This window comes from Chiloscyllium plagiosum, chromosome 30 (genome assembly GCF_004010195.1).
Source record: "Chiloscyllium plagiosum isolate BGI_BamShark_2017 chromosome 30, ASM401019v2, whole genome shotgun sequence".
NCBI lineage: Eukaryota > Metazoa > Chordata > Chondrichthyes > Orectolobiformes > Hemiscylliidae > Chiloscyllium > Chiloscyllium plagiosum.
The window spans coordinates 42502855-42525152 of NC_057739.1; the positions used below are offsets into that span (position 1 = coordinate 42502855).

At 44.5% G+C, this 22298-nt stretch overlaps 1 protein-coding gene across 1 annotated transcript in view; it reads left to right on the forward strand.

Annotated features, from left to right (window-relative positions):
* The window catches only part of col27a1b (collagen, type XXVII, alpha 1b), a 551847-nt gene that overhangs the window by 453457 nt on the left and 76092 nt on the right, over positions 1 to 22298 (forward strand). The window contains exons 32-37 of the mRNA XM_043719710.1: positions 1882 to 1935; positions 5033 to 5086; positions 6805 to 6858; positions 12108 to 12161; positions 13829 to 13882; positions 21620 to 21727. Of these exons, the coding sequence (XP_043575645.1) occupies positions 1882 to 1935; positions 5033 to 5086; positions 6805 to 6858; positions 12108 to 12161; positions 13829 to 13882; positions 21620 to 21727 (378 nt within the window). The remainder of the gene's footprint in view (positions 1 to 1881; positions 1936 to 5032; positions 5087 to 6804; positions 6859 to 12107; positions 12162 to 13828; positions 13883 to 21619; positions 21728 to 22298) is intronic.

The window sequence follows — 22298 nt, forward strand, 5'->3', positions numbered from 1 at the left end:
CAACTCCCAGGTCATTTCCTCTGCCCTGAAGCTCTTCAACCATGTCCTGAAACAAACCCGCTACTACAGCCACATTTGCTTCCACGCTTCAGGCTCTCTGCCTTTATTCCTGATGGAGGGCTTTTGCCCGAAACGTCGATTTTGCCCGTCCTCGGATGGTGCCTGAACTGCTGTGCTGTTCCAGCACCACTGATCCAGAATCTGGTTTCCAGCATCTGCAGTCATTGTTTTTACCTCGTTGATTTTAACCCTACTGCGAATCCTCTTGCAAGGATGCCTGCCTTGAAGACGTTTTCCTCCTCTCTCTACAAGAATCTCAGGGAGTCTCTCTCTCACTGCAACTCCCAGGTCATTTCCACGCTTCAGGCTCTCTGCCTTTATTCATGATGGAGGGCTTTTGCCCGAAACGTCGATTTTGCCCGTCCTCGGATGGTGCCTGAACTGCTGTGCTGTTCCAGCACCACTGATCCAGAATCTGGTTTCCAGCATCTGCAGTCATTGTTTTTACCTCGTTGATTTTAACCCTACTGCGAATCCTCTTGCAAGGATGCCTGCCTTGAAGAAGTTTTCCTCCTCTCTCTACAAGAATCTCAGGGAGTCTCTCTCCCACCCCCACCCTCCTCTAGCTTATCTCTCCATGCTTCAGGCTCTCTGCCTTTATTCCTGATGAAGGGCTTTTGCCCGAAACGTCGATTTTGCCTGTCCTCGGATGCTGCCTGAATTGCTGTGCTCTCCCAGCACCACTAATCCAGAACCTCCCAAAGCCTGTCCACCATGAAGTCAGGAGTGTGATGGAATACTCCCCACTTGCCTGGATGGGTGCAGGTCCAACAGCATTCAAAAAGCTCAACAGCATCCAGGACAAAACAGCCTGCTTGATTGGACCACACTCAACATCTTAAACCCTCCCTTTACCACTGACCTACAGTGGCAACGGTGTGTGCTACATACAAATTGCATTTAGCAACACACTAATCCTATGCCAACACTTTCCAAAACTATAATTTCTATCAACTAGATGGACAAGAGCAGCAGATACATGAAAGCATCACAATCTGCGTATTCCCTCCAAGCCATCACCATCCCAACTTGGAAATATATCGCCATTCCTTCACTGTCACTGGGTCAAGATCCTGAAATTCCCTCCCTAAGGGCATTGTGGGTCAACCTACAGCATATGGACTGCAGCGGTTCAAGAAGGCAGCTCATCTCCACCTTCTCAAGGGCAATTTGGAATGGTCCATAAATGCTGGCTTTGCTATTAAGAACAGAGAAAAATGATCTTAGTTTGGTGTTACAGAGTTAAGCTAGAAGTCTAAAGTGCAGCAGAGACCCTTAACATGCCAATAATCCAACTGTCAAACAATTAATTGGGGCTAATGGTCTGTGCTGCATGTTCTTTTTGTCTGTTTCCTGACATTAGAAAAGTTGTGCCAGTACATATTTTTCTCCTTTTATGTTTTAATAATAAACATTGTTTAGTCTAGCCCCTGGAAGGCAAGTATTCTGTCCTTAGTGCATGATGATCCTTTCCTTTTCTTCAAGTTACCAAGTTCATCATTAGTTCTTGAGTTTGCAAAGTCTTTCATTTTTAAACAGCCTCTGTCCTGTTCCTCACAGAGCACGTGAATGGGACTTAGTACAGATTGCTACTGAGAAAAATCTTGTGGCTGGCACAGTAATAGTGCGTAAGAGTATACCAGGAATGGAAAATCCAGTCAGTTTTCAAAACTGAAACTAAGTTATAGAGGAAACTGGAATGGCTTCATTGAAACCAAACAACACTTTAATATAACTTTGTTAAAGGCTGTCGTGGTTTCATTGTTTTAGTTTGTTTACCCAACCTTTGACCGTTGAGAATGAACTGTTCTGTTGTTGCAGGGTATTCCTGGACCTTCTGGTGCTCCAGGCGCTAAAGGAATCCCGGGAGAGCCAGTAAGTACCTTCACAAGATACCAACTGCATGAAAGCATGATCTGATCAGGAGAAGGAAGTTCTATATTGAATTCTAAACTTTAATTTGATTTATTGGTGTCACATGTACCAGGTACAGTGAAAAGTTTTATTTTGCGTGCAGTGCAGGCAGATCATACCATACAAAGTGCATAAGAATAATAGAACAGAGCAAGGAATACAATATTACAGTCCATTCAAAAATCTAATAACTAGCAGGGAAGATGCTGTTCTTGAATCTGTTGGTTCAAGCTTCTGAAACGCAACAGTATGAATGTGTGGAGTAGGAGTAGGCCATTCAGCCCCATGAGCGTGTTCCGCCATTCAGTATGATCTGATTATAACCTCGCCCCATGTTCCTTCCTACTCCTGATAAACCCCTCACCTCGCCACTTCCCCTTTCTTATCGAGAAAACTTATCCACCTCTGCACCAAAAACATTCAAGGACTCAGCTTTCTCTGCCTTTTCAAGAAGGGAGCACGAAAAACTGGCAGTCCAAAAACTGAGAGATAAGCCTGTGTCTGATCTCCGTTGTAAACAAGGTATATACAGTAATACCTGTGAGTGGAATTCAGGTTTCCCCAGCCAAATGCATAAGCCAGACTGAGCACTGAGAATGCTGGAGAAACACAGCAAGTCTGGCAGCATCCGTGCAGAGTGAAACAGAGGTAATGTTTTGGCTCTAGTAATACTGGAATACTAGACTGGACCAGATCGGACCCGAAACGTTAACTCTGTTTCTGTCTGCACGGATGCTGCCAGACCTGCTGAGTTTCTCCAGTATTCTCTGTATTTGGTTCAGATTTCCAGCCATTTTGCCTTTATTCCACAAATCCTAAACAATATCAAATTCTTCATTTGGACGTATTGATACAAAGGGTTAACCTTCAAACAACAGGGAAAGGTTAAAGGATCGTCAACAGAAGTGACATGGGAAGCAGCTCTGTTGAAGAGTCATGTAGACTCGAAACGTTTGCTTGCTCTCTACAGTTGCTCCCTGACCCATTGGGATCTCCAATATTTGTTGTTTTCATGGAAAGCTGCACCATGTGCAGACATTTGAGATCATTAGTTGGGGTCTGACAGAACAAATTAGTCGCCTCCTTATCATGAAACCTAGAATCTGATTTAGGAGTTGCCTGTTTGTAGTTTTGGAATTTTTTTAAACTTATGCACGTCTGGCCTGTCTCCTTTGTGCCATGGGATGTGGATTTTGGCCACGGGGTTTCGGATCATTTCCACTGATGACTGCACTATTGACTCTCTCTCTCTAGCCTCTTCTTATAATTGACGGGCTCCTCTCCACTGACACCTCATCCTTGTTAGTCAGGCCTTCCACCACTGCATCCTGGAACTCCGTGCCTGTCACACTCTGTCCCTTGAATTCAATCGCTCTCCATTTTTAAAACCGATGCCTGTCTTTTCTCGGCTATATGTGTTTCCTCCAGCCCCTGATTCCTCACCTCAATGCCATCCTTGGATAGTGTCATATATATTCCATAGACTCCCAGCTCTACCTCCCTCAACTCCATAGACCATGAATCATTGTGTAACTTCCTCCGAACTAAACCTGGGAGCACTGATGCTGCCATCTCCATCCTTGACTGTGGCCACAGTCTGAGAGGAAACCAAACAGTCAGCAAGCTTTTCCTTCTATTTGACTTTGTATCCTCTCCACCGACTGGCACCTCCAAGGTATCACTGCTTCCACTTCTACCTCAGTCCATTGACCACAGAATCCCTCGGATGTGCCCTTGTTGTATTGAGTCTTTATTACCCTCACACATTCCCTTGTTTGTTCCAGTCTTTAGTACTGTAGTTCTCTCTTGGCCAGATTCCCATTCCCCACTTTCCATTGATAACCCATGTCCTAAATGTTTCTGTCCATTTTACATTGTACACCATTTAACATCCTGCCCATTTTATCCATCCTCGCTTTTGATAATATCTCTTGTCTTGCACATCCACAGATTTGAAATTCTAGTCCTTTTGTTCTAATCCCTCCATAACGTCATCCCTCTGCAACCTTACGGAGTTCATTGTTGGACTCTGATTGACTGAGGTGTTGCCGTGGAGACACCAACAGTGAATCATGGGCTCCACAAGTCTTAATAATGGAGCAAGGCTTAAATGTGTTCCACATTTACAGAGAACAGATCTGTGTATGTGAATATACGTCCCTGCTAAAGACGTACATGAGCCATGCTATGAGCATGATTGATTGTCTTAAATTGGATATTTTGTGGAGCTATTGACCCTCCCTGGATTGTTAGACCATAAGGCATAGGAACAAAAATTAGGCCATTCAGCCAATCGAGTCTGCTTCGCCATTCAGTCATGGCTGATAAGTTTCTCAATTCTCCCACTTTCTCCCCATAACCCTTGATTCCCTTAATACTCAAGAACCTATCTATCTCAGTCTTAAATATACCCAATGACCTGCCTCCACAGCCATCTGTGGCAATGAATCCTGTTCAGCCTGTGTTGCTCAGTGACTAAATCACATAGGTAGATGGGGTCGGTCTGGGTGGTATAGTCTTCGGAGAGTTGATGTGGACTTGATAGGCTGAATGGTCTGTTCCCACACTGTAGGGATTCTATTCTGTGATCTCCTTCAGTTCAGCCAACCTCTCACTGAGCAGATATGCAGCTCCCTTTAGCAGGGCAGCGAACACAGAGAATGCAAGCCTTCAACTTAGAATAAGCACTGAACAATCTCAGTGGAAGAGTGTTCTTGTGCCTTATTGACAAAAAAAAGGGTTTATGACACAATGTCTGAGAGCTAAAAAAAGCAGAACTGGAATACTTCAACAGTGGTGTCATTCAGGGAAGTGTGTCCTCTCTCTCAATACTTAGCAAACTGGGCAATATGACCATTGCAGCCAAATGTACAGTACACAGGGCAATATGTATAACCACATGAGCTTGGTTTGGTATTTAATGCTGCCTGTTGCCGCCGGTCTGTGATTTGTAGCTCAGCATTTACCATCAGTAAATATTCTTCAGTCGAAAGTTATTTGTAAGCTGACCTAAGCTCAAATTGTGAAAATCGTTTAAATCTTCATTTTATTTTTCCAGGGACCACCAGGGCCTGAGGGGATGATTGGGTTGCTGGGGGAGATGGGACCAAAGGTAAGATGAAAACTCATCTTTTGTTTAAAAAAACATTCAATTGATTGAAATCTATTCTGAGTGGGAAAAAAAAGACTATTATTGTTTAGAGAAAGAAAACATCTGGTTCACTAATGTCCTTTAGAGAAGAGAAATCTGCCATCCATACCCAGTCTGGCCTACACGTGACTCCAGACCCACAGCAATGTGGTTGATTCTTAACTGCTTTCTGGGCAATTAGGGATAGGCAGTAAATGCTGGCCCAGCCAGAGACGCCCTCATTCCATGAATGAATTTTTAAAAATTGTTAACCATCCTAGTCTACATATGACTCCAGACCCATTGCAATGTGGTTGACTCTTAACTGCCCTCTGAAATGGCCCAACATGTTGATGAGTTTGAGGACAATTAGAAATGGGCAACATTGGCTGATTTTGTCAGTGATGCCCATGTTCATGATAAAATAAGAAACATTCAACTGAAAAAAGCAATCTGGGAAAGGCTTTTCACCAGCTTCTTTATAGACTCCCGGTTAGAGGCAGGAATAGTTGTCACCAGCAGCAGCTTTTCCTGTTTCTCTTTGAAGGTTGGAATCAGAACCCTCCAGACACAAGGAGAAACCTTCTCGGGCAATGAGTGTTTAGGATCTAGAACACCCTGCTGGAATACAGTCAAACTGAGACTTTCAATAAGGGAATTGGCTTATTATGTAACAAGGATATGCTGTGGGATCTTGAGGTGCAAGTGCATAGCTCCCTGAAAGTGGCAAACCAAATGGATAAGGTGGTAAAGAAGGTGTATTACATGCTTGTCTTCATTGGTCAGGGTACTGAGTATAAAAGTTGGCAAGTCATGTTGCAGCTTTGTGAAACTTTAGAGAGACCACATCTGGGTATTGTGTATAGTTCTGGTCCCCACGCTGTAGGAAGGATGTGGACTCTTTGGAGAGGGTGCAGTAGAGTCTTACCAGGATGTTGCCTGGATTGGAGTGTATTAGCTATAAGAAGAGGTTGGACAGACTTCAGTTGTTTTCACTAGAACATCGTAAGCTGAGGGGCAACCTGATAGAAATATATAAAATTATATGAGGCATAAATACAGCAGAGTTGTTTTCCCAGGGTGGAAACATCAAATATCCAGGGGAAAAGGCTTGAGGTTGAGAGGAGGAAAGTTTAAAGGAGATGTGTGAGGCAAATGTTTTACACAGAGAGTGGTAGGTGCCTGGAACACGTTGTCAGGAGAGGAGGTAAAAACAGATACGATAGCAACATTTAAGAGGAACAGAGACGGGAATAGAGGGATATGGACCATGGGCAGGCTGATGGGATTAGTTTAGAGTAGCATCATAGTCAGTACAGACATGATGGGCCAAAGGGTCTGTTCCTGTGCTGAACTGTTCTATGATCTACATGTAGAGCTAAACAGAGAAGGCAGAGGAATGGTCAAAGCAGACACAATGACGTAAATGTCCTCCTTCCATAATGTAACACCTCTTTAATTCTGTCAGGAGCTGGTATACCCAAGGCCCCCTCTGCATCATGGCAGGACCAAGCTGAGCAGAGGAGAGTGTGTTTCAATGTGTTGTACTGACAGGCTCCAACCCTGGTCCAGCATTTTCCTTTGTCAGTCCTTCCCACCAATCAGAGTCTAATTGCCACAGATTTCATTTACATTCAGACCATGTTGTGGGAGTTTTTCACTAAAGGCTCTTCCTAATTCTCTTTCCCTCTATATTTCAGGGGCTTCCTGGCCCAACTGGAGAACCTGGACTCCCAGGTGACCCTGGAGAGAAGGTACAACTTTCTAATCGTTACATGACGGGACTTTCGTTTCGCTGCCCGGCTTCCTGGTTACGGCCCGGTCCACCCGGGTGTGTGTGTGTGTGTAAGCAAAGTTCACAAAATCTGAAGAGTGTGCCTGCCTCTTCATCAGGGATAGGCTGTAAGCAGCAGTAATGAGGCAGCTCCCAAGTTTCCAGCTACACAATTTCTGTTTCCACAGTCTGTTTACTGGCTGCCAGCGAAATTTACATCAGACCAGATGTGAATCTCCGGCATCAGGAGTTTCTGCATAACTATTTTCAAATCTGCCCTTAATATATGCTTGTAACAGATTCATTCATGATTGCTGTGGCAAGTAGTACAAGTCCTCACGTGGAAGGGAGCATGCTGCTTCAAACTCTGCAAAGGCTTGGTGTGTTCAATGTGCTGCCTTGAATCCACACAGGCCATTCAGCCCTTTGATGTTGTACTGTTGTTCACTTAGATTATCATTCATCTCTATCTCACTCATCCCATGCACCCACCCTATGGTCCATGTGATTCTTTTCATAAAATACTTTTCATCACATTTGGAAAATTCCACCTAACTCGTGTCTTTTGAAAAAGGGATTCCTGACTTTGTAATGAAGTGATTTCTAATTTCGCTGCTGAACGGGGGGGAAGTGGTGGTGTAGTGGTAATGTTATTGGTAACCCACATTCCTAGACAGAACTTCTCAGGGTGCATGGTGACTCCGTGGTTAGCACGGCTACCTCACAGCACCAGGAACCTGGGTTTAATCCCACCCTCAGCTGACTGTCTGTATGGAGTTTACACAATCTCCCTGTGTCTGTATGGGTTTCCTCCCACAGTCCAACAATGTGCTCGTTAGGTGGATTGGCCATGTTAAATTGTCCATAGTGGCCAGGCTGGGTGGGTTCACCATTGGATTAAAGGAGTGGGTCTGGGTGCAACACTTTTTGGAGGATTGGGGTGTAGACTTGATGCTTCTGCACTGTAGGGATTCAATGAACAGAGTAGCCCTAATTTTACAAATAGTGCATCCTCTTGCACTGGATCGTCTCAAGAGAGGAGGCAGCCTGAGTTAACTTTTAATCATTATAAACACCTTGATGAGATGACTGTCCACTTGCTGAAGGGAATACTGGACAATTTTAATTTGAGTTCATGTTAATAAAGCTTCCACAATCTTACCAGACTGTAGCGCTACTCTCTCATTAGAGAGACACAGCTGGTGGTGCTTGAACCTGAGGGTCACCACACTTGAGGTGAGGGGGGAAGGGATTGAGAAGGAAAATCCTTCAGAGTAATCTTAACCTGTGTGAGAATTGAACCCACATTGTTAGTGTCATTCTGCATCGCAAACCAGCCACCCATCCAACTGAGCTAGCCCCACAGTACAATATCCCAGCAATGCTCCCCTATTCACCGTGCTGGTAAACCTGTTTTCATTCAGAATAATGAAGAGAGTCTAAATTTTAACCAGATTGTGGTTTGTTTTCTGTGAAATTCAAGGAGATTATATGGCCGATTTGGGAAAATTAATTTTTGTTGCTTGGTTCTGAAAGTGCCAAGTCGTATCATTGTCGTCATTATATATCATACAAAGTAGATCCTGTTTGACTGATGGCAAAGCGTGTTGTTTACTGCCACGCAAAACACAAACCCTTTTACAAAATTTATGAGGCTGTTGATACTCCTTTAAGGCACTCCACTTCCAAAAATAAACACAGTTATCCTGCCAGTAAACCAAAGTTATTTTGGAAGAGACCCTAGCTGCTATTTACTTAAACTTGTTGAAAACTATGAGGACACATGAGAGTAATACCGTTCCAGATTGAGTACATTATAACTGTACTTAAGATTGCAATATTTATGGATTGGAACTTAGACAATGTTGCATTAAGAACAAAATTGAAGTTGAACTGTAAATACTGCAACAGATTATAATTATTTTGGTGTTAATTAGGTCAGGGTTTAAACCTTAGATTGCTGACTTTCTTAACTAAGCAGCTCTGAATGGTTGGGCTAACTGACCTGACCATTCCTTAGCTTCAGTTTTAAATGTTTGCATATACATATAAAATGTTAAATGCATTCTTGTTTTCAATCATTATATTAGTACTCATCCTGGGGCAAATTCTCAAATACTTGATTATTCTTTAAAACTCCCAAACTTAAATACATCCCAACGGACAGGCTTGAAGGAAAGCACATGGTTAAGAATAGCCAAAAGAAGCATTTCCAGCTTTTCCTGTTTTTATTGAAGTCACCTTTTCTGATGTCACTCATAGAATGATCAAATCCTAAATGTGCAGAAAGAGGCCATTCGGCCCATCAAGTCTGCACCAACCCTCCAAAGGGCATCCCATTCAGACCCAACTGTAACCCTTATCCCTGTAAACCTGCATTTCCCATCAGTAACCCTGCACATCCCTGGACTCTATGGTGGCCAATCCACCCTAACCTAGCAGAAAGATCACCGCAGGTGTGTGGATTGGGAGGACATTATTAGGTACCACGAAAAGCCAAGGAAAGGGACCCACAAGAAATCAGAAGCAAATTGCTTTGTGACAAACACCCAGCCGTCAAAGGGCAGGGAGAGTAGGCCGTGTTGAACACCTTCAGGGTTGGATAAGGCTAACCTGCACATCTTTGCTTGCCGGTGACCCAAATCACAAAAGGCACACTTTTAAAATGATTCCCATGTCCACCAGATGAGAGATTTTGGTGAAATCTCCCCAAATCGTCACCACAAGGTGTCGAGGGGGAACCCTCTCACCCACTCACTGACTTAAATCCTGGCCGATGAGCTTCAATCCACATTGGAGTGGCGATTGAGTGGAGATTCTAGTGCAGTGTCCAATCAAGTTCCTTCATGCTTTTGGTTTGACTCGGAATGGGAAATTTGTTTTGCCACAGTTCCTGAGGAGTGCCCAATTTGAGCATTAAAAACAGAAGTAGGAGCATTTGGCTCACTGGGCCTGTCCAATTGCTGAGCTGAAGGTGATTAATCCGTCACTCAGTGTTTGGTGTGAACACTCCTCGGTAATGTGCAACATTATCTGTGTTTCCCTCCAAGTGCATAAGGAATTTGGACTGGGACCTGACGATGGTGCTTGAATGTGGAGGCATCTTATCCAACCCTGAAGCTGTTCTACCCTCTCTGTAGTAGTGCAAAGAATCATAGAACCCCCTACAGTGTGGAAACAGGCCATTTAGCCCAACAAGTCCACACTGACCCTCATAAGATTGTCCCAACCAGACCCAATCCCCTACTACTCTACATTTCCCCTGACTAATACACCTAGTGTACACATCTCTGAACACTATGGGCAATCCACCTAGCCTGCATATCTTTGGATTGTGGGAGGAAACTAGAGCACCTGGAGGAAACCCACTCAGATGTGGGGAAAATGCGCAAACTCCATATAGACAGTCGCCCAGGGGTGAAATCGAACCCGGGTCCCTGGTGCTGTGAGGTAGCAGTGCTAACCACTGAGCCACCATGTCGCCCTCAAAGCCTGCACCTTGATGGCTGGGAGTTTGTCACAAGGTGCTTAGACAGAGTGAGGCATACTGATTACAACTGCACAGGAGCTGCACAAAGCAAGATCAACGTTATTTGAAGTCAGAGAGGTCCATTCATCAGTCTGACAACGGCAGGGAGAAGCTGTTCTTGAACCTGTTAGTATGTGTGTGTGTGTGTTCAAGCTTCTGTATCTCCTGCCTGACGGAAGAGGTTGTAGGAGAGCATTACTGGGATGGGAGGCGTCTTTGATGAGGTTCGAAAGCTTACCGCAGCAACAAGAAGTGTAAATGAAGCTCCCCAATGAAAGTGGCCACTTTGTCCTTCCCCAAAGACTATTATAGATACCATGCAATCTATGGGTCAGCCATGTTACCCTCTGGAGTAGGCCGCCTAGCCCAGAGGTAAGGACATGACCACTGCACCATAAGATCAGCCCCCCCTCCTGTGGGTTGTGTCTGTCTCAGTGAGCTGACCCCTCACTGTGCTATAGAATGACATAATTGCCAATCATCAAGACATCGTCACTGTGGTGTTTGAAAGGAGAGGCAACAAATAATACATTCAATTTATTTTTCTCTGTGAAGAAAATAACTTTATATGACCCCGGTGATCTCCAAAGTTTTATTTATTTTCAGATTTGGAAGAAGATGCCGCAGTCTTGCATGTCCAGAAAATGCCTGTTAGCAAATGCTACAGAGTCCTACATTGCAGCTCGACATTGTTCCATGATTGCACTCTTTAAAACAACTGAAATGTAAATTTACCGGGTGACATCCCAAGGAGTTTGTTTCTCTTTTTCCCAAGGATGTGGTTCTTTCTGAGATTCCTTGGTGGTCTTAGCTGGGCCGGTGCAATCTGAAACCAGCTAGAGGGAGCTTCACTGTTCTTTCTATGGTATTGCCACTCTCCCTTTGCAAAAGCAGTCAGTCTCGGACAGGTGGACCTGTGTCACCGAGTACAGGGTTACACTACACAAATTGGGATCTGTCACTATCAAATCAACACAATAGATGTTTGAACGATTTCGGATTTGGGCAATTTACTGGATTGAAACTTTATGCACTGCCTCTGAGGCTCCAGGATTTATTCACACTGACAAAGCATTTCCATCCTTCCCCAGCTCCATGCTGCAGCTTGTGAGGGTAATATTCATGTATTTCGAAACTGAACACTTACCAGGACTTGAGTTGAACTTTTCGTTGGAAAATACAAAATGATGTGGATGTTTTCCTTTGCTGTAAAGAGAGATTTCAGAGAATACTTAGATTAGAACCTGTTGGGTGCTACCATGTGCTCAGTGCAGCCTTGAATGACCCAGCGAGTATAATCATACAGTGAATGAATAGTTACATCACAAGAGTAGGCCATTCAGGCTCAATGAGAGCAGACCAAGAAATCCCATTTTGTCCTCCAAGAAGGTTTTGTAAACGATGCCATTTCTGTCTATTCCTTGGGGTATCAGACAAATTTGACTAAGATTAATGTACAGTGTTGCTATTAGTATACAGTGTATGAATACAGGGCATTAATTTACACAGTGAGTGTATTGTTGAGAACACTCAGGTAAATTACATTTTGTTGTCAGTAACACCCATGCACCAGAAGTAATTAATGAAAGTGGCTGAGTCTTGATTTGTCCTGAGTTGAATGATGCTCAAAGTATTTGAAATTTAGATTTCACGTGTTAAGATTTTCACTTTGTAATTCTCACCTTTGGTGTGATCTGCAGGGTGCAATCGGACTGCCCGGAGCCAGAGGTGAGCCAGGGCTCATGGGCCAAAGGGTAAGTGGCGGATTACGTTGCATCTCTGTCCTCCCTTGTGGTGTGAAAGAATGTTCCAGAGAGAAAGCTCTCCCCTGTAGTGTAATGATCAATACTCTCCCCTCAGTCAACATCACAAAATTAGGTTATCTGGTCATCACCACCTGGCACTTTGTGGCTTCTTGCTGTGCGCAGATAGGTCGATTTCTCCACTGCATTTCAGAAAGTAGACTGCTAGCTGTAAAGCAGCTTTGAGCTGACCGGGGTTAGGGGGAGAAACCGGGGTTGGGGGGAGGGGGTGGGGTGCAACCAGTTTGTAATAACATTTGCTAGTACTTTAGCGGTCACCATTACACAGACAAGCTTTCAAAGGCAGAATTTGAATTCATTTACTGCTCAGGAGGGATTGAAACCCAGAACCCGACAGGGGGCCTCTGGTTTATTAAACTGGTGATCTTATCACTGCCTCAGTGAGTGAGTGCACTAATACCGTATTGATTGGAAACTTAGTAATATGTTGTGGTTCTGTTTGCCGAGCTGGGAATTTGTGTTGCAGACGTTTCGTCCCCTGTCTAGGTGACATCCTCAGTGCTTGGGAGCCTCCTGAGAAGCGCTTCTGTGATCTTTTCTCTGGCATTTATAGTGGTTTATCTCTGCCGCTTCCGGTTGTCAGTTCCAGCTGTCCGCTGCAGTGGCCGGTATATTGGGTACAGGACAATGTGCTTGTTGATTGAATCAGTGGATGAGTGCCATGCCTCGAGGAATTCCCTGGCTGCTCTCTGTTTGGCCTGTCCTATAATAGTAGTGTTGTCCCGATAACCAGCATGAGCAAAACCAATGTAGTGTACAAAATTCCATGCAAGGACTGCACAAAACACTACATAGGACAAACAGGAAGACAGCTAACGATCCGCAAACAAGCATATCGACCTGGACCCAATATACCGGCCACTGCAGCGGACAGCTGGAACTGACAAATGGAAGCGGCAGAGACAAATCACTATAAATGCCAGAGACAAGATCACAGAAGCGCTTCACAGGAGGCTCCCAAGTACTGAGGATGTCACCTAGACAGGGGATGAAACGTCTGCAACACAAATTCCCAGCTCGGCGAATACAACCACAACAACAAGCACCCGAGCTACAAATCTTCTCACAAACTTTGAACTTAGTAAAATATCCTTTTCCCCTTCATCAGCCTGTTCAGAGGTGTCCTTATACAACTTTGAAGCCTAACTGTAATCCTACCCCTAACATAGGTAGGACATGAACATAGGGCTCCATGCCCTCTCTGCCATGACAGTCCCCTATTAGTTTGCCATTACACGCAAAGGTACTTCTAAACTTACTCATCAGCATCTGATGACCAGATGCAACTGACTCCCTCAAAACATAGAATCCCTACAGTGTGAAAGCAGGCTATTCAGCCCATCAAGTATACACTGACCCTCTGGACAACATCTAGAACCAGCCCCCAATGCTGTCCATGTAACCCTGCATTTCCCATCTGCATATCATTGGACTGTGGGAGGAAACCCACACAGACTCGGGGAGAACGTGCAAACTCCTCATAGACAGTCACCGAGGCAGGAATCGATCCTGGGTCCGTGAGGTAGCAGCGCTAACCACTGATCCACCAGTGAACAAGCTGAATTTAAGATCACTCAATACTTCTCCTTCTTTATCAGGGAGAGCCTGGCCTGGTGGGAGATGATGGACCAGTTGGAATCGATGGACTCAAGGTCAGAATTTTCTTAATGAGCCTGCTTAGGAAGTAACATAGAATCTGTGGATACTAGAATTCTGAATATCCGTGTGAATATCGGTTGAAAGATCATGCAGCCATTGATTTGCCGAAAGTGTAATGTTGTATTCAAACAGATGAGATTCCTTAAAAACAAATCCAAAATTTGTGATTTTGTGAAGGCTTGGGTGCAGGAATTGCTGTATTTCATTCATAGAATCCCTACAGTGCGGAAAGAGGCCATGTGGCCCATTGCATCTAGACTGAACCCTCCAAAACACATCCCACCCAGACCCACTCCCACCACCCTGTCCCTGTAACCCTGCATTTCCCATGGTTGACTCACCTAGCCTGCACATCCCTGAACACTAGAAGGCAAGTTTAGCATGGCCAATCCACCTAACCAACACATCTTTGGATATTCGTGGAGTTAAGTTAAGGCCCACAATCTAGACTACAGTCCGGTGAAGTACTGAAAGAGTGCTGTAATGTCGAAGGTAATCCCTTTCAAGTTAAACTTTAAACTGAGACCCCATCTGCACTCTCTGGTGGGCATGAAAAGATGCCACAGTGTGATTCAGGAAAAGGTCAAAGGAAAGCTATCTACAGCATCTGATAATTATCCTTAAACCAAGACCACAGCAGGTTATTTGATTGTTTTTCTCAGTCTGTGTGTGTGACAGCTTCTTCAGCACAAAATGGTTGCTGCATTACCCACAATTCAAAATTGACAACATGTCTCACATATTTCATTATCAAAAAGTGTGGTGCTTGAAAAGCGCAGCTGGTCAGGCAGCATCCAAGGAGCAGGAGAGTTGATGTTTTAAGCATAAATTCTTCATCAGGAACGTTTTGGTGGGGGCCAAGAGGGCTGAGAGATAAATGGGAGGGGGTGGGACTGGGGGCAAAGGGCTAGCCATGGGCCCTAGCTGTGCCTGCCTCTTCACCGGCTATGTGGAACAGCATCTTCCACCGGCACCATTCCCCACCTTTTCCTCCATTACATTGATGAATGTATCGGCGCCACCTCATGCTCCCATGAGGATGTTCAACAATTCATTGACTTCACGAACACCTTCCACCCTGACCTCAAATTCGCCTGGACCATCTCAGACACCTCCCTCCCCTTCCTGGACCTCTCCATCTCCATTTCAGCGACCAACTCAACACAGACATCTACTTCAAACCCACTGACTCCCACAGCCTCTCACACCCCATCGTGTAAAAATGCTATCCCTTACTCTCACTTCCTCTGCCTCTGCCACATCTGTTCCCAGGAGGACCAATTCCACTCCAGAACATCCCAGGTGGCCTCCTACTTCAAGGACCGCAATTTCCTGTCCACGTGGTCAACAATGCCCTCCAGTGCATCTCCACCATTTCCTGCACTCCACCCTTGAATCCTACCCCACTAATTCCAACAAGGACAGAACCCCCCCCACCCCCACCCCGTCCTCACCTTCCACCCCACCAACCTCTGGATACAATGCATCATCGTCCACCATTTCTGCCACCTGCAGTCAGACCCCACCACCAAAGATATATTTCCCTCCCCACCCCTTTCAGCATTCTGCAGAGACTGTTCCCTCCACAATTCCCTTATTAGGTCCATGCTGTCCACCAACCCACTCTCCACTCCTGGCACCTTTCCCTGCCACAGCAAAACGTGTGAAACCTGCACCCACACCACCTTCCTCACCTCCATCCCAATGCCCCAAAAGATCCTTCCACATCTGGCAGAGACTTTCCTGCAGCTCGAAACACCTCACGTACCGTCTCTCAATGTGGTCTCCTCTACATTGGGAAGACAGGATGCCAACTTGCAGAATGTTTCAGAGAACATCTCCAGGACACAAGCACCAATCAACCCCACCGCTCTGTGGCCAAACACCTCAACTCTGCATCCCACTCCGCCATGGACATATAAGTCCTGGGCCTTCTCCACTGCCAAATTCTAGCCACACGATGCCTGGAGGAAGAACACTTCATCCTCTGCCTTGGGACCTTCCAACCACACAGGATCAAAGTCAATTTCAACAGTTTCCTGATCTCCTCATCCCCACCTTATCCCAGATCCAACCCTCCAACTCTACACCACTCTCTTGAACTGTCCCACCTGTCCATCTTTCCACCTATCTGCTTCACCCATCACATCGAGCTCTCACATCGCCCCCCACCTTCATCTATCTATTGCATTCCCAGCTACCTTCCCCCAGCCCCAACCCCCTCTCATTTATCTCTCAGCCCCCTTGCTGGCCCATCTAAATTTCTGATGAAGAGCTTATGCTCAAAACATCGACTGTCCTGCTCCTCAGATGCTGCCTGACCGGCTTGTGCTTTTCCAGCACCACACTTTTTGACTTTGATTCTCCAGCATCTGTAGTCCTCCCTTTTCAGATACATTAGCAATATTAAAACCTTACAGTGTTAAAGGGACACTGGAAGTATGGATGCAAAGTTGGATAAAAGATAGAAATCAGATAGAAGTGATGAAGCAGTCTTTCGGGCTGGAGAGAAGTGTTGCGGTCGTGATCTCTAATAATTAAGATCAACACTAATGGGCTAGACTTGGTTGCATAAACTGCTGAAAAGGCTGGGGCTGTTTTCCCTGGAGCGTCAGAGGCTGAGGGTAACCTTATAGAGGTTTATAAAATCTTGAGGGACATGAATAAGGTAAATAGACCAGGTCTTTTCTCTGGCATGGGGGAGACCAAAACTAGAGGGCATAGCTTTAAGGTGAGCATGAAAAGATTTAAAAGGGACCGAAGGGGCAACTTTTTCACGCACAAGGTGATGCGTGTATGGAATGAGCTGCCAGAGGAAGTGGTGGAGGCTAGTACAACGACCGCATTTAAAAAGCATCTGAATGGGTACACGAACAGGAAAGATTTAGAGGCATATGGGCCAAGTCCTGGCATATGGGACTAGATTAGGTTAGGATATCTGATCAGCATGGACAAGTTGAACCAAAGGGTCTGTTTCCATGCTGTACATCTCTATGACTATGACTCTGTATACTTCCCACAAGGTAATCATGAAAAACGTTGGAACCTGTATAACATGGACACTTGGACTGATCGATCTCCCTAGAATTGCATAAAGAATGAAAACCAAGTGTCGTCTTCAATTGAAGCGTGGTTAGAAACCAGGGTGTAACTTAACCAGGGCACACTTAATAAATATGTTTCCATTTTGAATGCACAATTTACAGTAATCACACCCTCCTTTCTGTGATAGTGGAGCAGTGTTCCTCACTGGGCTGGGGGGATTGGAGGATGAACTGAAGAGTCTACTGTGTCCCATGTTAAATTAGATAACATAACTGTCAATGTAGGAACTTATCTTGGGGAAGAAAAAGTGACAGATCCATGCAGATGAGAATTTGTCTACCTCGTTTATTGTTAAACTGCAAACTGGCTGCACATGAAAGCAGAGGATCTGTGGTTGGACCATTGCCATTCTTTAAGCTGGGAGATGCAAAATGCAGAGCTTGGAACTTGGGAACAGGAGGAGGCCATTTGGCCCTTCAGTGCTGTTCTGCTAGTCAAAGAGATCATGACTGACCAGCTCCCATTTATCCAATTCTTCAACACCTCATTGTGTCCTGAAATTTAACCATAGCAAGAAAAATCCATGAAAGCTCTTTCCATGATAAACATGGACACAAGAACTTGTAGATTTTTATCAACTGCAATACAAGGTCTTGCACTGTGACGCAGGGAGAGTGTAGACAAGTGTAGCCTTCAGGTGACGTGAAGTTAGAGAGTGAGGTATAATTCGACCAAGGCATTCAGCTAAAGTTCTGTCCTGTTTTTAAGTCTTACATTAGGCCCTTATTTTTATGTTTCCTTTATAAATTCCAATATCCACATTTATAATGGAAGCTGGGGGAGGTTTAATTATGATGTGACGAGCTTACACAGGCAGTTTCTATAGCAAAGGAATTTATAATGGAAAAAGTTTCTGGGAAGCACATGAATACAGCATTTTTAATGTATTATATCAACGTAGATAACGAATCAGTTTCATTCCACCTTTCCACTCTCTCCTGTAGACTCTTGATGTGCTCTCTTCTCAGCTTATCCCTGCACACATTTCTTTATCTGTTTTCAAAAGTGCAGTCTCCCAGGTGGCTTGTTTCAACATACTTGTGTCCTTTAGTTCCATGGTTACAGCTGAAGTCTAATAAACCGGCTGAAATCTACATTGCCCAGTGCTCTCTGCAGTATTTCAGAGATCTGGAATATATATTCAGTCTCAGTATAAGAAAATTCCATTCCCCTAAACTTTGCTTTTGATAATGGTAACCTCCCAAACCATCCAGGTCAATCTTCCCTCCACTGTCTTGACTGAATCAACAGGAAGGTAGAATGCAATTTATCTCTAGCTGTCTACATCTCATTGCCAAAGTCTGTCCAACGGAAATAATTTGAAGTCTGTGTCAATTCCTGAGACAAGCTAAGGAATTACTCTCCTTTCATGAGATGTGGGCATCATTGGCAAAGCCAGCAGTTATTGCTCATCCCTGTTTGTCCTTAATCTGAGTTGCTTGTCAGGCCATTTATGAACCTTCAAACATGGAACCATGTGGGTGAGGATGGCCAGGTATCTTTCCCTGAAGGAGTCAGGTTCTTAACAACAATTTCTGGTAGTTTCATGGCCACCATTTAATTTTAATTCATTTTGGACATCGGTGTCACACACTTAGCATTTAACACCCAAAGGGCAGGAAGGTGTTAACCATGTTGCACTGGGTATCGAGTCACTTGTCAGGCCAGACCAGGTAAGGACAGCCGTTCCTCTCCCCCCCCCATGCCCCCAGAGGGGCGTTAGTGAACCAGATGGGTTCCTCCTCCCCTACATTGATACTGTTAGAGAATTAATTCCAGTTTTTTTGTAAATTGGATTCAAACCTGTTATGATGGGATTTGAACTCATGTTCCTCAAACATTACCTGGGTCTCTGGGTTAATAGTTCAGCGATAATACCACTAGGGCATCACCTCTCTGACCTTTAACTCCAGCTTTTATTTATTGAATTTAAATTCCACAAGGTGCCAGACTGTTAGCCTGGTCCACTGGATGGCATTACCACCACTCCACCACCCCTGTATTGCGGAGACAATATCTAAGCTAGCTTGACAGCATTGCAAATGCCTATAATCTCAGAGCTTCATTTTTTATGCCTTCCACACACAAATAATGCTTGAAACACAACACTTATAGGTCACTCCTGCCCTGAGCAGTACCCCGTCTGGCCCATCGAGAGGATCTGGAGGTGTTTGGAACTGGGCATTGAGCAGGTCTCTGTCAACTCACAACCACCCCTGATTGCTGCTGTTTTCCCAGGGAAATAAATAGCAGGGAGATCGCCAGATCCAGTGACATTCCAGATCCCCTTGTAAAATCCCAACAGAAGAGTAACGTCTTGAACAGTGAAGAAATCCCACAATGGGCTCTCAATGTGTCCCAGGCTGCAGTTAGAACCCTCAGGAAATAACCAGTGAGTTCAGAGCCAGGGGGTCACAGTTTAAGGATACAGGGAGGGCCATTCCGGACAGAGATGGGGAGAAATGTCTTCACCCAGAGAGTGGGGAGCTTGTGGAATTCTCTGCCACAGAAAGCGGTTGAGACCAAAACATTGAATGTTTTCAAGAAGGAGTTAGACCTGGAACAAATAGAGAAATTGCTGGAGAAGCTCAGCAGGTCTGGCGGCTTCTGGGAAGAGAGAAACAGAGCTGATGATTCAAGCCCAGTGACCCTTCCTCTCTCTCCATGGAGGCTGCTTCACCTGCCGAGTTTCTCCAACATCTTCTGTTACTGTTTCAGGATCTTCAGCATCCACAACTCTTCGGTTTAGTTTAGGGTTCAGGTTCTGAGGGGTAAAGGGATCAGAGGGTATGAGGCAAAAGCAGGAATGGGATGTGGAGTTGGACGATCAGCCATGATCATGTGGAAAGGCGGAGCATGCTAGAAGGGCCGAATGGTCTACTCGTGACTTGGTTTCCAATGTATCTATGACTCAGTTCACTCCACCAAGAAATGAGAATATCCCAATGTTTCCTGGTGTTATCAAAAATATATTGTGTAATTCCAATTCACAAGCTAAAATGCAGATTTAAGGAAAAGAAATTCAGAGATATTCCCAATTGAATGCTTTGTTGGTCTCATTGATCAAGACCAGAAGTCACACAACACTAGATTAAAGTCCAAAGAGTTTATTCAAAATCACAAGTTTTCGGAGCACCGCTCCTTCATCAGGTGACATGACAAAGTCTGATGTTGTGTGACTTCTGACTTTGTCCCTGGCACCTCCACATCATGTTGATCAAGATAAAAACAAGTGAAGAACAACCAGTTCTGAGGAAGAGTCATACTGGACCCAAAACATTTGTTTTTCTTTCTCTCTCTCCCCCTCCCCCTCCCCACAGATGCTGTCAGACCTGTTGAGTTTCTCCAGCACTTACAGTTTTTATTTCTTCTCTCCAGCATTCGTGGTCTTTTGCTTTTATTTGCAGGATGACAGGCTAATTCACCAGGACAGCTACAATGTCCATCTCGCAGGACACGTTCCATCTCCTTCCTCATTCCTTATCTCACTAATCTAGTTTCTGGTTTCTTTTTAATAATTGGACCACCATGCTGCTCCTCACATGTCAGCTTTTACAAGAAAGAATGATTTCCATTCCTGTAGTGCCTTTCACGCTCTTGGGAAGTCCCGAAACGCTGCACGGGCAATGACAACAGCTTGCATCTGCCATTTACCTTGTAAAGCATCTGGAAGTGCATCACACCAGCGATAATCTGGGATTTACATTGACCCAAGTGTGGAGATATTAGAACTTTAGAATCATATAGCACAGAAATAGTCCCTTCAGTTCAACCAATGCATGCCAACCATAATCCCAACTGAAACTAGTCCCACCAGCCTGCACTTAGCCCATATCCCTCCAAATCTTTCCTATTCATGAACTTATCATTATAACTGTAACCACATCCACCACTTCCTGTGGAAGTTCATTCCACACATGAAACACTCTCTGTGTAAAAAGTTGACCCTCATGTCTTTTTTCAAATCTTTCTCCTTAAAAATATGCCCCCTAGCCTTGAAATCCCCCACCCTAGGGAAGAGACACCTGCCATTAACTTTACCTATATTCCTCCTGATTTTATAAAGTCAACTTCCTATGCAGTAATGAAAAAAATTCCTTCTTATCCAGCCCCTCTTTATAACTCAAACCTTCCATTCCTGACAACATCCTGGTAAATCTCTACTGAACCCTCTCCAGCTTAATGATATATCTCCAATAAGGTGATCAAAACCTTGGAAGGCAAGGTCAGCCCCTCAGAGAGGTTGACAGTGGGAGAGATTTCAGGGAAGGGATTTCCAGAGTGTGCGGCATTAACAACAGAATACATAACTGCCAGTGTTGGGGGAATTCGAATCGAGAATGTTTAGGAAGCGAAGTTTCGGCAGAGTGCAAAAATACAGGAGACTTGTCAAAGGTTTCATGTTTCTCTGATGATCCTCTTGAGTACTGATAAACAAAGACACATTTCATCTTATACATTGTTTCTCGTTACTTTGGTACTCTTGCAAACGGTCCTGATGAGTGCAAGATGGTAAGATGTGTTTTTTCCACATTGCTCAAACTCAGTACAAACAAGTGGCTACCTTTGTCTTGTTGAACAATTTACTCCTCGCTCACCATCCCCCTATCTCTTTTGCATGCTAGGGTGACAAGGGTGACCGAGGGGAAGAAGGAGATAAAGGAGACAAGGGGCCAGAGGGATTGAAAGGAAAAGAAGGGCCACCAGGGGTACCAGGAATGACCGGAGTTCAAGTAAGTGCCATTTCAGTATTTCTCAAAAAAAATCATGAGTAGGGAACATTCCAAAATAATCCAGAAAATAAAGACATTAAGAAATGCACCCCAAGATTCATAGAGTTACCCGCAGGATTTCTACCTCAACGTTAGAGAAAAATAAATGAATAAAAGAGAGCAGAACTCAAGAAAGTCACCGTCATGAAGGATCTACACAGAGGCGATGAGGAGAAGCTATTCTGGTTAATTGTCAGAAAGACAAAACAAACATCTGTAGGGTTGCAGAGAAGGGTCGGGCTGTGGGACTGAATAAGTTCCTCCTGCAGAGGGCAGGTCTAGGTTTGATGGGCCAAATAACCTCTTATATCCATCCTGTGATTGTGTAAGAGAAGAATATGGCCAAGGACAGCCTTACGTCCTTGTCATGTCAAAAACAAAATGTTATTCCTGTTCATGAAGAAGAGAGGTTTCCTTCATTATCTTAGGTCCATGTAGACACACGTTTTATACATAGTGGGGATTTTATATATTGTAAAGTATACATATGTACATATCATATTGATATAGATATAGTCCTTGTGTGTGTGCA